Genomic DNA, 20,437 nt, shown 5'->3' with positions numbered 1-20,437 from the left:
TCACCACAGAGTTTGATTTAGGGGCTGTATTACTAGTAGAATCTGAGAAGTTTTGGGTCACCACAGAGTTTGATTTAGGGGCTGTATTACTAGTAGAATCTGAGAAATTTTGGGTCACCACAGAGTTTGATTTAGGGGCCGTATTGCTAGTAGAATCTGAGAAATTTTGGGTCACCACAGAGTTTGATTTAGGGGCCGTATTGCTAGTAGAATCTGAGAAATTTTGGGTCACCACAGAGTTTGATTTAGGGGCCGTATTGCTAGTAGAATCTGAGAAATTTTGGGTCACCACAGAGTTTGATTTAGGGGCCGTATTGCTAGTAGAATCCGAGAAGTTTCGGGTCACCACAGAGTTCGGGATGAATAACTCTGTAGGGACCCGAAACTTCTCGGATTCGACTTTTAATACAGCCCCAACTTCAAATTCTCTAGGGACCCAAAACTTCTTGGATTCGACTTCTAATACGGCCCTTGGTGTTTTTCTCTTAACCTGGTAGCAGCGGGGATCATGTTTCTTAATGGTCTCTCTAAGCATGAAAAATGAGAAAAAATCATCACTCACACACACCATTTCATAATATATAGCAACGCATTTGTGATCAGTTTATGTATCATTTATTTTTGGGGGTTTATATCATGGCACAAATTTGGCCCATCGCTGCTACACGGTAAAGCCACAAATTTTGCCCGTCGCTGCTATACGGTAAAGCCACAAATCTGGCTCGTCGCTGCTACATGGTAAAGAAAACAATAATGAGAAAAAGCCCGCCAGTCACTGATATTCAAAGGAGTCAATAATTGTGCGGAACTTTTCTCTTTTTCTGTACAAAAGTGAAAATTAAGAAACAAACTAACCACTGGGAATATATCATCTGCATGTGGTTCCTTGTACCTAACAGGGGAGACAGGGACGAAAGGGGAGAGAAAAGGGAAGAAGAAGGGAGGACTGAGAGAAAAAGAAAAGGAGAGTGAGGAGGGGTGCGGAGAGGTAAAGGGAGGGAGCGAGAGGCACACTGGGAGGGGCTCACCTGACTCTCCACGAGCATCGCCATGTCCATGAACATGTCGTGCAGCTCCCTGATTGAGGTCTCCAGCTTGACAATGTCTTCGTGCCGAGCCTCAATGTCTGCCAGGGTCTGTTTGGCCTGCTGGGTCTCCATAATGATCTGCGGGAAGACGGAAGATGCAGAACTGCTCCTGCTACACCCAGCGAATATGTGATAAAAACATCGACAGATAGGAGTCAGAACGTACAAAATCAAATCATACAACAGGAAAGTATCAAATCCCTCTCTACTGACACTCACAACATATCAAATTGAACCAGACAACAAGACTAAAAAATTCCTCACTACTGAGTCATCATCATCATCATCATCATCATTATCAAATCTCTATCAAATCCATCTCTTCTAACACTCACAACATATCAAATTGAACCAGACAACAAGACTAAAAAATTCCTCACTACTGAATCATCATCATCACCATCATTATCATTATCAAATTATCAAATCTCTATCAAATCCATCTCTTCTAACACTCACAACATATCAAATTGAACCAGACAACAAGACTAAAAAATTCCTCACTACTGAGTCATCATCATCATCATCATCATTATCAAATTATCAAATCTCTATCAAATCCCTCTCTACTAACACTCACAACATATCAAATCAAACCAGACAACAAGACTAAAAATTCCTCACTACTGAGTCATCATCATCATCATCATCATCATTATCAAATTATTAAATCTCTATCAAATCCCTCTCTACTAACACTCACAACATATCAAATCAAACCAGACAACAAGACTAAAAATTCTTCACCACTGAGTCATCATCATCATCATCATCATCATCATTATCAAATTATCAAATCTCTATCAAATCCCTCTCTACTAACACTCACAACATATCAAATCAAACCCAACAACAAGACTAAAAAATTCCTCACTATTGAGTCACAACATACAAAGTTAAATCAGATAATAAAAGACTCATAAAATCCTCTCCGCTGCCAGTCACAACACATAAAATTAATGGAAAACATGAATTAACACTTAGACGGCAGCAGTATTTGAAGAGTAGCTACCCCCAAAATGAATTGTCTATATATTGTCACTGCCGACCGTAGAATAAACATTGTTACGCCGCATAAGAGATGTTTGAACTATTGTATATATATAGATTCTACCGCAACCTGGAAGGGTTATATTTCTGCCATACAAAAGTGACTGGCTGAATTTTGGGAGTCTATATATAGTTTGCCAGCATCTAAGGGTTATATTTCTGCCATACAAAAGTGACAGGCTGAATTTTGGGCAGTCTATATTTAATTCCACCGTCATCTAAGAGTTATATTTCTGCCAAACAAGACTGACTGATTGAATTCTGGGCAGTCTATATATAGTTCCACCAGCATCAAGGGGTTATATTTCAGCCATACAAAACTGACTGGCTGAATTTTGGGCAGTCTATATACAGTTCCACCAGCATCAAAGGGTTATATTTCTGCCATACAAAAGTGAGTGGCTGAATTTTGGGGAGTCTATATACAGTTCCACCAGCATCAAAGGGTTATATTTCTGCCATACAAGACTGACTGGCTGAATTTTGGGCAGTCTATATTTAATTCCACCGTCATCTAAGAGTTATATTTCTGCCAAACAAGTCTGACTGATTGAATTTTGGGCAGTCTATATTTAATTCCACCAGCATCAAAGGGTTATATTTCAGCCATACAAAACTGACTGGCTGAATTTTGGGCAGTCTATATACAGTTCCACCAGCATCAAAGGGTTATATTTCTGCCATACAAAAGTGAGTGGCTGAATTTTGGGCAGTCTATATACAGTTCCACCAGCATCAAAGGGTTATATTTCTGCCATACAAAAGTGAGTGGCTGAATTTTGGGCCATCTATATTTAATTCCACCTGCATCAAAGGGTTATATTTCTGCCATACAAAAGTGAGTGGCTGAATTTTGGGCCATCTATATTTAATTCCACCTGCATCAAAGGGTTATATTTCTGCCATACAAAAGTGAGTGGCTGAATTCTGGGCCATCTATATTTAATTCCACCGGCTTCTACGGGTTAAACTTCTCGACGCAAACGGTCATGACGTAAGAAAATGATCAGCGTGACCTCAAGGCTCGGCTCAGACTCACCCCCTGCGTGAAGACCGCCGGGTTGCCCTGTTCCAGCATGTCCTCCAGCTCATCGCTCGTGGTGTTTCGTCCCGCTGTGCTCGGGGAAAAGGAGGCAACCAGTAAGTATGTGCGTGTGCTTGTTCGTGTGTGTGTGTGTGTGTGTTTTTTATACCCAAGGAAGAAGATAAAAGGCAGAAGCAAATAGAAAAACAAATTGCCCACTAAGCCCTGCTCCTGTGAGAGAGAGTAAAATAGAGTGGCCAGAAGTGAGGTCAGTTTCGGATGGAGAAGTGTCGCAATGCCATCTCCTCCTCCTCCTCCTACTCCTTTTCTACTAGTGCTATGTTTGTTTCCTCTCCTTAATCTAATCTTCATTCCTCTTTACCTTGTTCATCTTCTCCTCCTCCTCCTTCCTGATTTACTCATTGTTTTCAGCCTCTTTCTTCTCCTCCTCCTCTGTGTTCTCTTTCTAAACTTCCTTCTCCTTGTTCTCCTTCTCCTCATTGTCCTAATCCTCCTCCTCCTCCTTGTTCTTTTCCTAATCTTCCTCTTCCTTGTTCTCTTCCTAATCCTTGTTTCTCTTGTTTTCTTCATCCTTCTCCTCCTCTTCCCCTCCTTTTCCTAGCCCTCCTCCTCCTCCTTGTCTTCTTCCTATTTCTCCTCCTTTTTGCTCTCCTCATCCTAGTCTTCCTCCTCCTCCTCCTCCTCCGGCCGGGCTACTCACTGATCTCCAGCTGTCTCTGTATCCTCCCCTTGCAGCGTTCACGGTAGTCTGTCTGTGTGCGGTTGTACTCAGTCATCACTTCCACAAACTTGCGGCTCAGGGTGGAGTGCTGCGTCTTCTTTATCCTGAGGTCGGCGCTGGCCTTGCTCACGTGCTCCTCAGATTCGATGTTTTGCTCAATGACTGGCGGAGGAATGAGAGAAAAAGGAGTATTAATAGAGGAATTGCGGTTCAGTTGTTTCGCTCACTGACTGGGGGAAGGAGAGGAAAGGAGAATGCGTTAATAAAGGAAAAGGAGAGAAAAGGAGAATGCGTTAATAAAGGAAAGGAAGAGAGAAAAAGGAGTATTAATAGAGGAATTGCGGCTCAGTTGTTTCGCTCACTGACTGGGGGAAGAGAGGAAAAGAGAATTCATTAGTAAAGGAAAAGGAGAGAAAAGGAGAATGCGTTAATAAAGGAAAGGAGGAGAGGAAAAGGAGTATTAATAGAGGAATTGCGGTTCAGTTGTTTCGCTCACTGACTGGGGGAAGGAGACGAAAAGAGAATTCATTAGTAAAGGAAAAGGAGAGAAAAGGAGAATGCGTTAATAAAGGAAAGGAAGAGAGAAAGAAGAGTATTAATGGAGGAATTCTGAGTCATTTGATTTGCTCACTGACTGGGGAAAGGAGACGAAAACAGAATTCATTAGTAAAGGAAAAGGAGAGAAAAAGAGAATGCGTTAATAAAGGAAAGGAAGAGAGAAAAAGGAGTATTAAGAGGAATTCTGACTCATTTGTTTTGCTCACTGACTGGGGGAAGGAGACAATAAGAGAATTCATTAGTAAAGGAAAAGGAGAGAAAAGGAGAATGCGTTAATAAAGGAAAGGAAGAGAGAAAAAAGGAGTATTAATGGAGGAATTTTGACTCATTTGTTTCACTCACTGACTGGGGGAAGAAGAGGAAAACAGAATGCATCAACCCGGTATCTGCGGGGGTCATGTTTCTTAAAGGTTCCTCTAAGCGAGAAAAATGAGAAAAAATCATCACTCATGCAAACCGTTTCATAATGTATATCAATGCATTTGTGATCAGTTTATGCATCATCTAGTTTTTTGGGTTTATATCATGGCAAAAATTTGGCCCGTCGCTGCTACCGGGTTAAAGGTCCCTCTAAGCGAGAAAAATAAGCAAAAATCATCACTCACGCAAGCCATTTCATAACATATATCAATGCATTTGTGATCAGTTTATGCATCATTTAGTTTTTTGGGTTTATATCATGGCAAAAATTTGGCCCGTCGCTGGTACACGGTAAAGCCACAAAGTTGGCCCGTCGCTGGTACACGGTTAATAAAGGAAAATGAGAGAAAACGAGAATGCATTAATAAAGGAAAGGAAGAGAGAAAAAGGTGACGGAAGTGAAGGATCGTGTACCATAGTCTGTTTCATTCCATCTGTCCGTCACCAAAGTGGGAATTTTGATGAATGTGCCACCAACGCATTTCTTTCTTTCTTTCTTTCTTTTTTTTGCAGCAAAGGAGACAGCACAAGGGCACCAAAAAAAAGGAAACAATAAAAAAAGCTCGCTACTCGCTGCTCCCGTAAAGAATCCAAAGAGGTGACCGAAAGAGCAGTCAATTACATGAGAGTTTGTGAATACGTGAAAATCAATTATTGTGACAAAGAAAGATGGAAATACATTATAGAGAATATGAGTTTGAAGTTACCACACCTCCCGGACATTGCACCCGCCCTGTCCTGCAGTAACGGACTCTCACCCACCACAGGCTCAAGGACCAGTGGGACAGAGATGAGCACTGAGGCCATGAACAGCTGTAGCGAACGCCTAAGAACTCGTTTTTACACCTACAGAGCGGAATACCTCATAGCTGTCAAACCTCCCTTAACCTGTCCGCTGCGATTGGCACAGATTTGTCCTTCACTGGTAGCCTGGTAACATACACTCCCAGGTCTTTCTCTGCCTCTGTGGTGGATAGAGGAGTGTTTCCCATGTGGTATTGGTATGCTGGATATCCCTTCACTGGTAGCCTGGTAACATACACTCCCAGGTCTTTCTCTGCCTCTGTGGTGGATAGTGGAGTGTTTCCCATGTGGTATTGGTATGCTGGATATCCCTTCACTGGTAGCCTGGTAACATACACTCCCAGGTCTTTCTCTGCCTCTGTGGTGGATAGTGGAGTGTTTCCCATGTGGTATTGGTATGCTGGATATCCCTTCACTGGTAGCCTGGTAACATACACTCCCAGGTCTTTCTCTGCCTCTGCGGTGGATAGTGGAGTGTTTCCCATGTGGTATTGGTATGCTGGATATCCCCTCCCAAGGTGCAGGACTTTACATTTTTCTTCATTGAATTGTAGCAGCCACTTTTTGTTCCACTCCTGTAACTTGATGATGTCTTCTTGTAGGAAATCCACAGCCAGATATGAACTATTGAAAACACAGTGAAATAAATCCAAAAGAACATGAAATAAACAGAAAATGTGAATGGTGGGTGAAAAAGAGTGGTGATACGTCAATGGAAATGTTAAAAGTTCAGGTACGGATGACGATCAGTTTAAAAAAAAATATTATAATGAACGCGTGATCCAATACAAATCCCCCGTGTTTTCAACCAGATTTGTCAGCGATATTTTTCCATTCCAATCACGGCGGCAGACGATAAAACACCATAGACAATCTCTTTAAGCGAAACTACTCATTCCTGGAAAAGGGCAAAGGGATGGATGCTGGCCTGGCCTTCAGTGTGTGTGTGAGTGTGTGTGTGTGTGTGTGTGTGTGTGTGTGAGTGTGAGTGGGCGTCTGTAGATTTATGTTAAAGGTAATAAATCATGTTACAATACACCCACGCACACACACACACACACACACACACACACACACACACACACAATACAATAATACAAATCTACAAATTATTGAGCAAAACAGAAGTAGACAACGAGGAGTTACTACTAAAAGAAACTACCACCAGGAACACAAGAGGACATAGTAAAACACTGAGGAAGGGAAGATGCTTGAGAGACATAAAGAAATATAGCTTCCTGCAAAGAAATATAGAGGTTTGGAACAGACTAAGTGAGGATGTAGTATCGGCGAAGAGTGTGCAAAGCTTTAAGGAGAAGTTGGATAAATGTAGATACGGAGACGGGACCACACGAGGGTATAGCCTGGGCCCTGTAAAACTACGACTAGGTAAATACACACACACACACACACACACACACACACACACACACACAGGCCCCTCCGTCCCCACCTCCCCCATCCACAATCATCAAACACACAAAAAAACATAAAACAGTCATCATATCCATCCACCACACTCACTCTCATACTTTTAAATGTAGAAAGAGTGACAGGAAGATGAAAAAACTGAGGCTGCCTGTCATTTAGCTGTCCTTCCCCCGCCCATGATACCAGCAACAACAAAACCTTCCTATGTTACATCAGTCTAGGCTCAGAGAAGGTAAAAAAATGACGTGTAAAAACAGACCACTGAGTTATTCATAAAAAAATTAAGTGGATTCAGGGAAGAGCAACAGGTATACAATTTTAGAAGGGGAAAAATACATAATGAAAAACACCAAAGCCTTCATATGCTATTCCTGTCTGGCCAATGAAACAGTAAACAACAGGTGGGTGAAAACAAACCACTTGGAGATTCATAAATAAAACGAGAAATAAAAGACGAGGGACGAACATTAGGGAGAAGAAGAGTATACGATCGCCAAGAATAGTGGAGACTCATCGCCCATCCAACCCCGTAAGTAAATATATGATGCCAAATGAAAAGAAAACGAGGAGAAAGGAATCAAAGGCAGAACACTGATACACAACTCTCGAAGGCGATGAAAAAAGCAAAATACTGAATAACCTCCGTATGCTATTCCTGTCTGGCCAATGAAACAGTAAACAACAGGTGGGTGAAAACAAACCACTTGGAGATTCATAAATAAAACGAGAAATAAAAGGCGAGGGATGAACATTAGCGAGAAGAGTATACAGTCATCAATAACAGTAGACTCATCGCCCATCTAACCCAATGAGTAAGAATATGATGCCAGATGAAAAGAAAACGAAGAGAAAGAAATCAAAGGGAAGGGAAGGGTAGGAGAGAGATGGGAAGGAAAAGGAAAGAATGGGAAGGGAAAGGGAGGGAAGGGAAGTGTAGGAGAGAGATGGGAAGGAAAAGGAAAGGATGGGAAGGGAAAGGGAGGGAAGGGAAGTGTAGGGGAGGGAAGGGAAGGGAAGGAAGGAAGGGAAGGTAAGTGAAGGTAAGGGTAGGAGAGAGATGGGAAGGAAAAGGAAAGGATGGGAAGGGAAAGGGAGGGAAGGGAAGTGTAGGGGAGGGAAGGGAAGGGAAGGGTAGGAGAGAGATGGGAAGGAAAAGGAAAGGATGGGAAGGGAAAGGGAGGGAAGGGAAGTGTAGGAGAGGGGAGAGAAGGGAAGGGAAGGGAAGGGAAGGGAAGGGAAGATATACAATTTACAGCGATGAAAAATGCGAAATCCTGAATAACCTCCACGTTTTCTGCGACAGGTGAGTAGGAAGGGCAAAACCGGTGCAACACAACAGGCAAACAGGTGATAGGTCAAGGTGTGAGGACAGGTGAGAAAGAGTGCAGCTGCCTGACCTTTGAAGAGCCGCGATCTGACATGGCAACAGGTGGGAATAGAGGAGATATGCCGAGGGTCAGCGGAAAGCCTGCCTGACCAGCTACAAGGGAAGGGAAGGGAAGGGAAGGGGAGGGAAGGGGAAGTGAGGGGAGGATAGGGAAGGAGGGGAAGGGAGGGAGGGAAGGAAGGGAAGTGTAGGGAAGGAGGAGGGAGGGAGGAAGGAAGGGAAGGAAGGGAATAGAAGGGAAGTGTATGGAAGGGAGGGGAGGGGAAAGGAGGGCAAGGGAAGGGGAAGGGAAATAAGGAAAAGAGAGGGAAGGGAGAGGAAGTGAGAGGAAGGAAAGGAAAGGAAGGGAGGAGGAGGGAAGGGAGGGCAAGGGAAGGGGAAGAAGGAAAAGAGAGGGAAGGGAGAGGAAGTGAGGGGAAGGAAAGGAAAGGAAAGGGAAGGGAGGGGAAGTGAGGGAAGGGAAAGGTAGGGAAGGGAAGGATTGGAAGAGAAGAATAAGCGTTTTTTTTTTTTTTTCTCTCTTTTTTACACCTTTTTTGTTGCCCTTGAGCTGTTTCCTTAGCTGGAAAAAAAAAAAAAAAAAAAAAAAAAAAATGTTGAAGAGAGAACCTGACCTCCATTTCAAGGCAGCACGACTCAAAAATAATAGCATGAAGAGCAAGAAGAAGGGAGGGAAGAAGAGGGAAGGGAAGGGAAGGGAAGGGAAGGGAAGGGAAGGGAAGGTAAGTGAAGGGAAGGGAAGGGAAGGGAAGGGAAGGGAAGGAAAGGGAAGGGACGGGAAGGAAAGGAAAGGGAAGGGAAGGAAGGGAAGGAAGGACAGGGAAGGAAGGAAGGGGAGGGAAGGAAGGGGAAGGAAGGAAGGAAGTAAGGGAAGGAAGGAAGGAAGGAAGGGAAGGAGAGGGAAGGGAAGGGAAGGGAAGGAAAGGGAAGGGAAGGGAAGGGAAGGAAAGAGAAGGGAAGGAGAGGGAAGGAAAGAAAAGGGAGGGTGGAAGAGAGGAGGTGAATTCACAGGTGGCAGGTGAACAGAGGGCTGGCACAGGTTAATTACAGGTACATGTGAACAGGACACCTTCATATATTACCCAATGAAAGGGAAACTAATGGTGATGTGTGGTGAGGATGGTGATGGATGGGGAGGTGTTGGTGGGTGGTGATGGTGATGAAGGTGAGTGAAGGTGATGGATGGGGAGGTGTTGGTGGGTGGTGATGGTGATGATGGTGAGTGAAGGTGATGGATGGGGAGGTGTTGGTGGTGGTGATGGTGATGTGTGGTGAGGATGGTGATGGATGGGGAGGTGTTGGTGGGTGGTGATGGTGATGATGGTGGTGATGGTGATGGTGGTGAGTGAAGGTGATGGATGGGGAGGTGTTGGTGGGTGGTGATGGTGATGATGGTGGTGATGGTGATGGTGGTGAGTGAAGGTGATGGATGGGGAGGTGTTGGTGGGTGGTGATGGTGATGATGGTGGTGATGGCGATGGTGGTGAGTGAAGGTGATGGATGGGGAGGTGTTGGTGGGTGGTGATGGTGATGATGGTGGTGATGGTGAAGGTGGTGAGTGAAGGTGATGGATGGGGAGGTGTTGGTGGGTGGTGATGGTCATGATGGTGGTGATGGTGATGGTGGTGAGTGAAGGTGATGGGATGGGAAGGTGTTGGTGGGTGGTGATGGTCATGATGGTGGTGATGGTGATGGTGGTGAGTGAAGGTGATGGATGGGGAGGTGTTGGTGGGTGGTGATGGTGATGATGGTGGTGATGGTGATGGTGGTGAGTGAAGGTGATGGATGGGGAGGTGTTGGTGGGTGGTGATGGTCATGATGGAAGGGTGTGAGTCAAACTACCACTAGGCCCATAAAATGATCCACGGAAAGGCCACAGCTCCTGCAAAAGCCTTAAGTATGTGGGCTTGGGCGCGAGGAGATGTTTAAGAATACGGTGCTAATTTGAAGTGTGGATTTGTATAGTCTAGTTAGGACAGTTCATAAGACACTAAGGTAGGTACTTTCAGAGGCTCCCACGACACATCCACTATTTCCAAAGCCCAAAAAGTAGGTCAGTCGGGTTCTAATGAGTGCTTTTTCAGGTTCATGGTACAGAGGAAGGGTCAAACTACCACTAGACCCATAAAATGACTCACAGAAAGGCACATAGCTCCTACGATCAGGTTCTAATGAGTGCTTTTTCAGGTTCATGGTACAGAGGAAGGGTCAAACTACCACTAGACCCATAAAATGACTCACAGAAAGGCCCACAGCTCCTACGATCAGGTTCTAATGAGTGCTTTTTCAGGTTCATGGTACAGAGGAAGGGTCAAACTACCACAAGACCCATAAAATGACTCACGGAAAGGCACATAGCTCCTACGATCAGGTTCTAATGAGTGCTTTTTAAGGTTCATGGTACAGAAGAAGGATCAAACTACCACCAGGCACATAAAACGATCCACGGAAAGGCCCACAGCTCCTACGATCAGGTTCTAATGAGTGCTTTTTCAGTTTCATGGTACAGAAGAAGGGTCAAACTACCACTAGGCACATAGAATGACCCATGGAAACGCCCACAGCTCCTACGATCAGGTTCTAATGAGTGCTTTTTCAGTTTCATGGTACAGAAGAAGGGTCAAACTACCACTAGGCACATAAAACGATCCACGGAAAGGCCCACAGCTCCTACGATCAGGTTCTAATGAGTGCTTTTTAAGGTTCACGGTACAGAGGAAGGGTCAAACTACCACTAGGCACATAAAACGACTCACGGAAATGCCCACAGCTCCTACGAAAGCCTTGAGTGTGTGGGCTTGGGTGCGACGAGATGTTTGAGAATAGGCCGCTAATTTGGAGTGTGGGATTAGCTTTGAAGAGTGACTCACCTTTAAGCTTAGCCCGGACTCTGTTAGCTGTCTTCTTAATGTCAGTCATCATGTCGTCCAGCTCCTGTTTCACCTCTGCAAAAAAGCGAGAAAAAGTTGAGTCACACGAAATTGAACGTTGGGTGAGTATTCGGAATGAGGAAGAGTGAGTGAGTGAGTGAGGTATGAGTAAGCGTGAGATTGTAAATGGTAAGGTAGTGTGAATGGGTTTTACAGCAAAGGAGACAGCACAAGGACACAAAATAAGGAAACAATAAAAAAAAAATCCCGCTAATAAAAAATCCCGCTAAAAAAATCCCACTAATAAAAAAAGCCCGCTAAAGTTAATGAAGTATGCAAAAGAAGTATTATGAGTGAGAGAATAAGAGAGAAATGAGATATATGTATATTCAGAAAAAAAGGAGGAGAAAACTATATCAAAGGAGGTAGGTGATATGTATAGAGTGAGTGATCCAGTGAGTAATTGCATTCATGAGTAAGTCAGCAAAAAGATTATTATAAGTGTGAGTGAGTGACTATTCGTAAGTAGATATTAAATTCAGTAACAGGTAGAGATATAATAAGTTTGTAAATGGAGGAGATGAAGAGTGAGTCAGTGAGTAATTATCTTGATGAGTAAGTCATAAAAAGAAGTATTATGAGTGACTGAGTGGATAATCATGAGTAATATTAAATTCAGTAACAGGGAGACACATAATAAGTTTGTAAATGGAGGAAATAAAGAGTGAATCAGTGAGTAATTATGTTGATGAGTAAGTTAATAAAGAAAGTATTATGAGTGAGTGAGTGAATAATTATGAGTATATTTTAAGTTCAGTGACAGAGAGATATAATAAGTTTGTTAATGGAGGAAATGAAGAGTGAGTCAGTGAGTAATTATGATGATGAGTAAGACATAAAAAGAAGTATTATGAGTGAGTGAGTGAATAAGCATGAGTATATTTTAAGTTCAGTGACAGGGAGATATAATAAGTTTGTAAATGGAGGAGATAAAGAGTGAGTCAGTGAGTAATTATGTTGATGAGTAAGTCAGTAAAAAGAAGTATTATGAGTGAGTGAGTGAGTGAATGATTGTGGGTAAATATTAGGTTCGGTTAAAGGGAGAGAGAGAGAGAGGAAAGTTTGTGAATGGGGAAAACAGTGAGTAAATTATTAAAAAGAAGAAAGGGGATGAGGAAGATGAAAGAAAGGAAGTAAAAAGCAAAGGAGAAAAAGAGGAAAAAATGAAAACCAAGAAGATAAATTATTTAAAAGAAGAAAGGGGATGAAGAGGAAAGAGGGAAAAAAGAAAACAAGAGGAGAAAATTATTAATAAGAAGAAAGGGGATGAGGAAGATGAAAGAAAGGAAGAAAAAGGCAAAGAGAAAAAGATGAAAGAAAGAAAACCAAGAGGAGAAAATTATGAAAAAGAAGAAAGGGAATGAAGAGGATGAAAGAAAGGAAGAAAAAGACAAAGAAAAAGAGGAGAAAAGAGGGAAAAGAGGAAACAAAGAGGAGAAATTATTAAAAAGAAGAAAAGGGGATGAGGAAGATGATGAAAGGAAGAAAAAGACAAAGAGAAAGAGGAAAAAAGAGGGAAAAAAGAAAATCAAGAGAAGAAAATGATTAAAAAGAAGAAAAGGGGATGAGGAAGATGAAAGAAAGGAAGAAAGAGGCAAAGGAGAAAAAGAGAGAAAAAAAGAGGAAAGCAACTATATAAAAAAGAAAGCTGTGAAAAAGGATAAAAAAGAAAGGAAGAAGAAAATGAAAACAAAGACGAGGGTGAAGAAGATAAAAGAAAGGAAGAAGAAAACAAAAAAAGAAGACGAAAAAGAGGATTAAGAAGATAAAAGAAAGGAAGAAGAAAACAAAACAAAAAAAAAGAAGACAAAAAAGAGGATTGAGAAGAAAAAAGGAAGGAAGAAGAAAACGAAATAGAAGACAAAAAAGAGGATGAAGAAGATAAAAGAAAGGAAGAAGAAAATGAAATAGAAGACAAAAAAGGATGAAGATAAAAGAAAGGAAAAACAAAACAAAGAAGAGAAAGAAAAAAAATAGAAAAAAAAGAAAATAGGAAAAAATTGAGTAAGTTAGTAAAATAAATATGAATTATGAGTGCGTGAAGAAATGCGAGTAATTATTAAGTTCTGCAAAATAAATAAAAGCTGGGTTTGTGAGAGATGAAAACAGGATGAATGATGCGGTGAGTAAAGAAAATTATAGCAGAGGAAAAATAAAATATATCATGTAGTATAAAGGAGTTTGTTAAAAGTGCCTCATAGATAAACAGAGGTAGAAAAATATTAAGGGAAGCATATAATTAAATGGAACTTCAACATTATGAGTAAAAAAAAAATCCATGCATAACTTATAGCTCAAAACTCAATATATAAGAAAACAAAATAAATAAATAAATAAATATACAAGGCCATTTATTACTGAGAGAATGTCATCAAAATAAAACAGTGAAATCATTGAGAGAAATAAAATAGAATGAATAATATGAAAAATACTGAATAAATAATAACAGTAAAAAGAAGAAGAAGAGGAAGAAGAAGAGAAGAAGAGGAAAAAGAAGAGGAAGAAGAAAAGAAGAGGAAGAAAAGAAGAGGGAGAAGAAAAGAGGAAAAAGAATAAAAGAGGAGGAAGGAGAAACGAAGAGGAAGAAGAAAAGAAGAGAAAGAAGAAAAGAAGAAAGAAAAAAGAAGAGGAAGAAGAGAAAAAAAGAAGAGAAGAAGAAAAGAAGAGGAAGAAGAAAGGAAAAGAGGAAGAAAAAAGAAGAGGAAGAAGAAGAGAAAGAAGAAAAGATGTAAAAGAAAAGAAGAAGAGGAAGAAGAAAAGAAGAAGAGGAAGAAGAAAAGAGGAAGAGGAAGAAGAAAGGAAAAGAGGAAGAAAAAAAGAAGAGGAAGAAGAAGAGAAAGAAGAAAAGAAGAGGAAGAAGAAAAAGAGATGTAAAAGAAAAAAAGAAGAAGAGGAAGAAGAAAAGAAGAAGAGGAAGAAGAAAGGAAAAGAGGAAGAAAAAAAGAAGAGGAAGAAGAAGAGAAAGAAGAAAAGAAGAAGAGGAAGAAGAAAAGAAGAAGAGGTAGAAGAAAAGAAGATGTAAAAGAAAAAAAGAGGAAGAAGAAAAGAAGAGGAAGAAGAAAAGAAGAGGAAGAAGAAAAGAAAAAGAGGAAGAAGAAAAGAAAGAAAAAAAAGAAGAGGAAGAAAAAAAGAAGAGGAAGAAGAGAAAGAAGAAAAGAGAAAGAAGAAAAGAGAAAGAAAAGAAGAAGACAAAGAAAAGAAGAGAAAGAAGAAGAAAAGGGATATGATGATAATGAAAGAGGATTTACATAGATTTACATAGAAAATCAGACCACACAGACCCCATGGTCCAGACTAGGTGGTCTGTCCTTAAACCTTAAAATCCTTAAAAAAGAGGAGGAGGAAGAAGAAGAAAGAGAAAGAGAAAGACAAAAAGAAAAAAAGAAAAAAAAAGAAGAAGAGAATAAAGAGAAAGAAAGCCGAAGGAAAAGGAGAAGAAAAAGAAAGATGGAAGAAAAAAGAAAAAAGAAAACAAAATAATAAAAAAGAAGAAAGGAAGAAGAAGGCAAAGAGAAAGAGGAAAACAGAGGGAAAAAAGAAAAACAAGAGAAAATCATTAAAAAGAAGAAAGGGGATGAAGAGGACAAAAGAAAGGAAGAAAAAGAGGAAAAAAAGAGGAAAACAATTACATAAAAAAAGAAAGGTGAAAAGGATAAAAAAAGAAAGGAAGAAGAAAACAAAAACAAAGACAAAAAAAGAGTATGAAGAAGACAAAAGAAAGGAAGAAGAAAACAAAGAGGAAAGAGAAAGAAAAATACAGAAAAAAACAAAAAAGATCAAGAAAACAAATTAAATGAAGGGTAAAATCATAATACATAGAGGAGAGAATTCATATATACATAGTGAAGTTAGGGTGAAGGGTGAGTCATCGATGGTGTGTAGAGTGAAGGGGAGGAAGGGTGTGGGTGAAGGGGGAAGGGCAGAGAGAGAGAGAGAGAGAGAGAGAGAGAGAGAGAGAGAGAGAGAGAGAGAGAGAGAGAGAGAGTAGATATCAGTAGTAGTAGTAGTAGTAGTAGTAGTAGTAGTAGTAGTAGTAGTAGTAGTAGTAGTAGTAGTAGTAGTAGTAGTAAAAGTAGTAGTAGTAGTAGTAGTAGTAGTAGTAGTAGTAGTAGTAATAGTAGTAGTAGTAATAGTAGTAGTAGTAGTAGTAGTAGTAGTAGTAGTAGTAGTAGTATACTTACTCTCGTCCGTCTGCGGGGCGGACAAAATCTCGCTGTGTTTTTTCTTGACCTCTTCCACATTGTTTTGAATCTTCTCTATCATCTCTCGTATCTCTTCCACCTGGCGAAGAGGAGTGGGGTCATTATCATCATCATCATCATTACTACTCCAATCATTTTTATTTGTAGTGGTATTAGTAGTAGTATCATTTATCACTAGTAGTATTATAAGTAGTTGTAGTGGTAGTAGTATCTCATTCTCCCTCCCTTCTCCTCCCTTCACTCCCTTTCCCTCTCCCTCCCTTCTCCTCCCTTCACTCCCTTTCCCTCTCCCTCCCTTCCCCTCCTTTCCCTTCACTCCCCTTCCTCTCTTTTCTTTCCTCTCCTTTCCCTCTCCCTCCCTTCCCCTCCTTTCCCTTCACTCCCCTTCCTCTCTTTTCTTTCCTCTCCTTTCCCTCACTCCCTTTCCCTCTGCCTCCCTTCCCTTCACTCCCTTTCCCTCTCCCTCCAAGCACTCTCCTCCTTTTCCCTCCCTTCTTCCCTCCCCTTTCCCCCCCATCACACGAACCAGCGAAAGAAATTAATGAAAACGATAACGAAGGAGAAAACAAATAGTAATGGCAGTGAAAGTATGGAAATGAGGGAAAGGGAGGAGAAGAGAAGGGAGGAAGACAGAGGAAAAGAGAGTAAGAGTTGGAAGAAGGAAAGGGAGAAGGATGGATTAGAAGGAAGAGGGAAAAGAGAGCGGAAGAGGAGAGAAAAGAAGAGGAAGAAGAAAGGAAGAAGACAGGAAAAACAGGGTGAGAGTTGGAAGCAGGAAAGGGAGGAGAGGGAAGAAGGAAAGGGAAGGAGTAGAAGGAAGAGGGAAAAGATGACAGGAGAGGAGAGAAAAGAAGAAAAAGAAAGGAAGTAGTAGTAGTAGTAGTAGTAGTAGAAGTGGTGGTAGAAGTAGTGGTAGCAATAGTAGTACTCGTAGTAGTAGTAGTAGTAGTAGTAGTAGTGTTAAGTAGTCAAAATAATAGTAATAAATAAATCCACTACAATACGATACATTAACTTTTTTTTTTTTTTTTTTACTGCGCGTCTAAATCTGCTTCTCTTTACACACACACACACACACACACACACACACACACACACGGCATAAACATGTCTCAAACTCTCACGCAAAGGAGGGATTAACAACAACAACAACAACAACAAAAACAACACTGCATTATTATTTTGGTCTCTCTCTCTCTCTCTCTCTTCGTCTGTTTTTTTTCTATCTTCTTTAGTTTCTTTCCTTTCCATTTCGTTCATTTATTTTCTTTTTTCCTTCTCTTCCTCTTTTTTTCCTTCTCTTCCTCTTCCTTTCCTTCTTTTCCTCTTCTCCATCTCTACTTCTCTTCCTACTTCTTTCCTTTCTTTTTTTCATCCCTTTCTCCTCTCTTTTCCTCTTTTCGTATTCTCTTTCCCTCTCTTTTCCTCCCCTTCCTTTCCTTCTTTCAACCCTTTCTCCTTTCTTTTTCTCTTGTTTTCCTTTCCCGTCTTCTATTCCTTCTTCTTTTCTCTCCTCTTCCCCATTCTTTCCCTCTTCGTTCTACTTCTGACCTCTCCTCCTTCCTTTCCCGTCTTCTTTTCCTTCATTGTTTTTCTCCTCTTCCGCCCTCTTCTCCCTTTTCCTTCTACTTCTGACCTCTCCTCCTTCCTTTCCCGTCTTCTTTCCCTTCTTCATTTTCCCCTCACTCGCCCTCTTTCCCCTCTTCCTTCTCCTCCCTTTATTTCTTCCAACTTTTCTTCTCTTTTCCTCTTTCTTCTTCCCTTCTCTTCTCTTCCCTTTTACTTTCCTCTTTTCCTTATTTCCTTCCTCCCACTCCCTTTTCCTTCTTCCTCCCTTCCGTCCCTTCCTAATCTCTTCTCCTTCCTTTCTTCCTCCCCCTCCTCCCCTATACCTCTCATTCTCTCTCTCTTTCCCTTCCCCTCCCTTCCCTTCACTCCCCCTTTCTCTTCCTTCTTCTTTCCCCTCATTCCTTTATGCACTCTTCTCCTTCTTTCCTCTCTCCCCCTCTCCCTCTCTTTCCTTTCCCCTTCTTTCCCCCCCCCCTCCTCTCTTTCCCTCTCCTCCTCTCTTTCCTTTCCCCTCTTCCCTCTCCCTCCTCCCCTTCTCCTCCTTTCCCTCTACCTCCAAGCACTTAATTCCCTTCCTTTCCCTTCTCCTCCTCTCTTTCCCTCTCCTTCTCTCTTTCCTTTCCCTTCCTTTCCGTCCTTCCCCCTCCCTCCCCTTCTCCTTTCCCTCTCCCTCCAAACACTTACTTCCCCTCCTCTCTTTCCCTCTCCTTCTCTCTTTCCTTTCCCTCCCCTTCCCCCCTTCCTCTCTCTCCTCCCTTTCCCTTCACTCCCCTTCCCTCTCCCTCCAAGCACTTACATCCCCCCCTCTTCCCTTCCTCCCCATCACTGATAACGCCCATCTCCTTATCTCCCTCCCCTATCAGGTAATCTAAAGGTGTAAATGAGGGAGTGAAAATGTGTGTGTGTGTGTGTGTGTGTGTGTGTGTGTGTGTTAACGGTTGACGTTTTTGCTTCTTTTTTTTTGTTATGGGGTTAAAACGCTTATGCACGCACACACACACACACACACACACACACACACACACACACACACACACACACACACTCATTCATCTCCTCTTTCTCATCCCTTTTCTTCTTTTTCTTCCCCTTCAATCTACGTATCATTTTCTTTCTTCTTCTCGTCTCATTTTTTTTTTTTTTTTTTTTTAATCTCTCTCCTACATAATTTCCGTTCGTTGTCATTTCTTCCTTGTCTTGTTCATTTTGGAAACCCGAGGAAGACAAACTGTTTTTCTCCTCTCCTCTTCTTCCTTTTCTTCTTTGTCTTGTTTTTCTTCTCTTCTTCGTCTTCTTCTAATTTTTCTTCTTCGTCTTCTCCTCCTCCTCCTCCTCTTCTTCCAGCGCCTATTCTCTTTTCCTTTTTTCTTTCCTTCTCTTCTCTTTTTATTCCCTCTTTTCCTTACTTTCCCATCCTCACCCTCTTTTTCCCCTCTTCCTTCTTCCCGTCCATTTCTTCCCTCTTCTTCTTCCTTCTCCTCCCTTTTCTTCTTTCAGCTCTTACTCTCGTTTCCTCTTCTTCTTCTTCCCTTCTCTTCTCCCTTTTCTTTTCCTTCTTCCTCCTACTCCTTCCCCCTTCTTCCTTCTCTTCGTCTCTCTCTACTTCCCTCCTTTCTTTCTTTCATCCCTTTCTCCTCTATTTTCCTCTTTCCTTTCCTTCTTTCAACTCTCTCCTTTTTTCCTCTTTTTCATTCTTCCCTGCTTTCTTTACCTCCCTTTCTTTTATCCCTTTCTCCTCTATTTTCCTTTTTCTCTTTTCCGCTCCCTTTTCCTCCTCTTCCTTCACTTCTTTTATCCCCTTTCCTTTCTCTTCCTCTTTCCTTATTTTCTTTTCTGCTCTCTTTTCCTCCCTTTCCTTTCCTTCGTTCAACCCTTTCTCCTTTCTTTTCCTCTTCTTTCCCATTCTCGCCCTCTTCTCCTTCCTTCTCCTCCCTTTCCTTCTTCCAGCTCTTACTATTCCCTTTTCTTCCCTTTCTCTTCCCTCTTTTCCTTACTTCGCCCCCCCCCCCCTCTCTTCTCTCTCCTTTCTTCCTTCTAATCCACACACACACAACATACAAACAAACACATAAACAGGAATAAGAAAACGAAAACCAGAGGAAAAGCCAAAACAAAAGCAATTAAAACCCAAGAATATAAACGCCCGAACAAAACAAAAGAGCATCTAACGTATCCACAAAAAGGAACACGCCCGGAGAATGGAATTAGATCCTGTTGGTGTGTGTTGCTTCTTGGACCAGAGCCAGAGGGAGAAGGGCTTACAGGAATGACGTAACGGAGGGGCACACTGAGGAACGCACGTGGAGGAGGAGGAGGAGGAGGAGAAGACGGGGAAGAAGAGAAGTAAGAAGAAGAAGAAGGAAAAGAGGAGGAGGAGGAGGAGGAGGAGGAGGAGGAGACGAAGAAGACGACGAAGACGGGGAAGAAGAGAAGTAAGAAGAAAAAGAGGAGGAGGAGGAGGAGGAGGAGGAGGATTAGAAGACGAAAAAGACGAAGAAGACGGGGAAGAAGAGAAGTAAGAAGAAGAAGAAGAAGAGAAGAAGAGGAGGAGGAGGAGGAGGAAGAGGAGAAAATAAGACAAAAAAGACGGAGACGAAGTAGAAGAAAAGAAAAACAAGACAAAGAAGAGGAGGAAAAGGAGGAGGAAGAGAAGGAAGAAGAGTAAAAAGAAGAAGTAGAAGAAGAAGAAGAAGAAGGAGTATGAGTAAGAAGAAGAGTAAGAGGAAGAGGAAGAAAAAGATGAAGGACTATAAAGAGTAAGAAGAAGAGGAAGAGGAAGAAGAGGAAGAAGAAAAAAAGAATGACAAAGAAGAAGAAGAAGATGGATAAAGAAGAACAAGATTAAAGAGAAAAAAGACAACAACGAAAAAGAAAAAAAAGAGAAGAAAAGGAGGAGGAAGAGGAGAGGAAGCAGCAGACGAGGAGGAAGAAGAAGAGGAGGAGGAGGAGGAGGAGGAGGAGGTATATGACTTATCACTTTCAAACTATGACCCTACACTCTTTTTTTTTCCTCTTAATCATCAAGAGAGAGAGAGAGAGAGAGAGAGAGAGAGAGAGAGAGAGAGAGAGAGAGAGAGAGAGAGAGAGAGAACGCTATTACTTCAGGGTCTTAAAAGAAAAAAAGTTGTCAGGCGCCGATTTTTGTGTTTTCTTTCCGCCTTTTTTTTTTCTTCCTTTTTTGGGCAATTTTTCTTTCGTGTGTCATTCTATCCGCAAGTCTTAAGAGGAGAGA

General features: G+C 41.6%; 1 protein-coding gene across 10 annotated transcripts in view; it reads right to left on the bottom strand.

Annotated features, from left to right (window-relative positions):
* The window catches only part of LOC127005523 (syntaxin-1A-like), a 140,480-nt gene that overhangs the window by 45,979 nt on the left and 74,064 nt on the right, over nt 1-20,437 (bottom strand). For all 10 annotated transcript variants that reach the window (XR_007758635.1, XR_007758634.1, XR_007758636.1 and 7 more), the window contains exons 3-7: nt 15,616-15,715; nt 11,375-11,449; nt 3,884-4,066; nt 3,178-3,251; nt 1,029-1,166 (exon numbers count right to left, since the gene is read on the bottom strand). Coding sequence is in view for 6 of the 10 variants with exons in the window: in XM_050874441.1 (XP_050730398.1) it covers nt 1,029-1,166; nt 3,178-3,251; nt 3,884-4,066; nt 11,375-11,449; nt 15,616-15,715 (570 nt within the window). In the remaining 4 variants the exon portion in view is untranslated. The remainder of the gene's footprint in view (nt 1-1,028; nt 1,167-3,177; nt 3,252-3,883; nt 4,067-11,374; nt 11,450-15,615; nt 15,716-20,437) is intronic.

Source organism: Eriocheir sinensis, chromosome 30, assembly GCF_024679095.1.
Source record: "Eriocheir sinensis breed Jianghai 21 chromosome 30, ASM2467909v1, whole genome shotgun sequence".
NCBI lineage: Eukaryota > Metazoa > Arthropoda > Malacostraca > Decapoda > Varunidae > Eriocheir > Eriocheir sinensis.
This window is presented reverse-complemented; position numbering and strand designations above follow the sequence as displayed.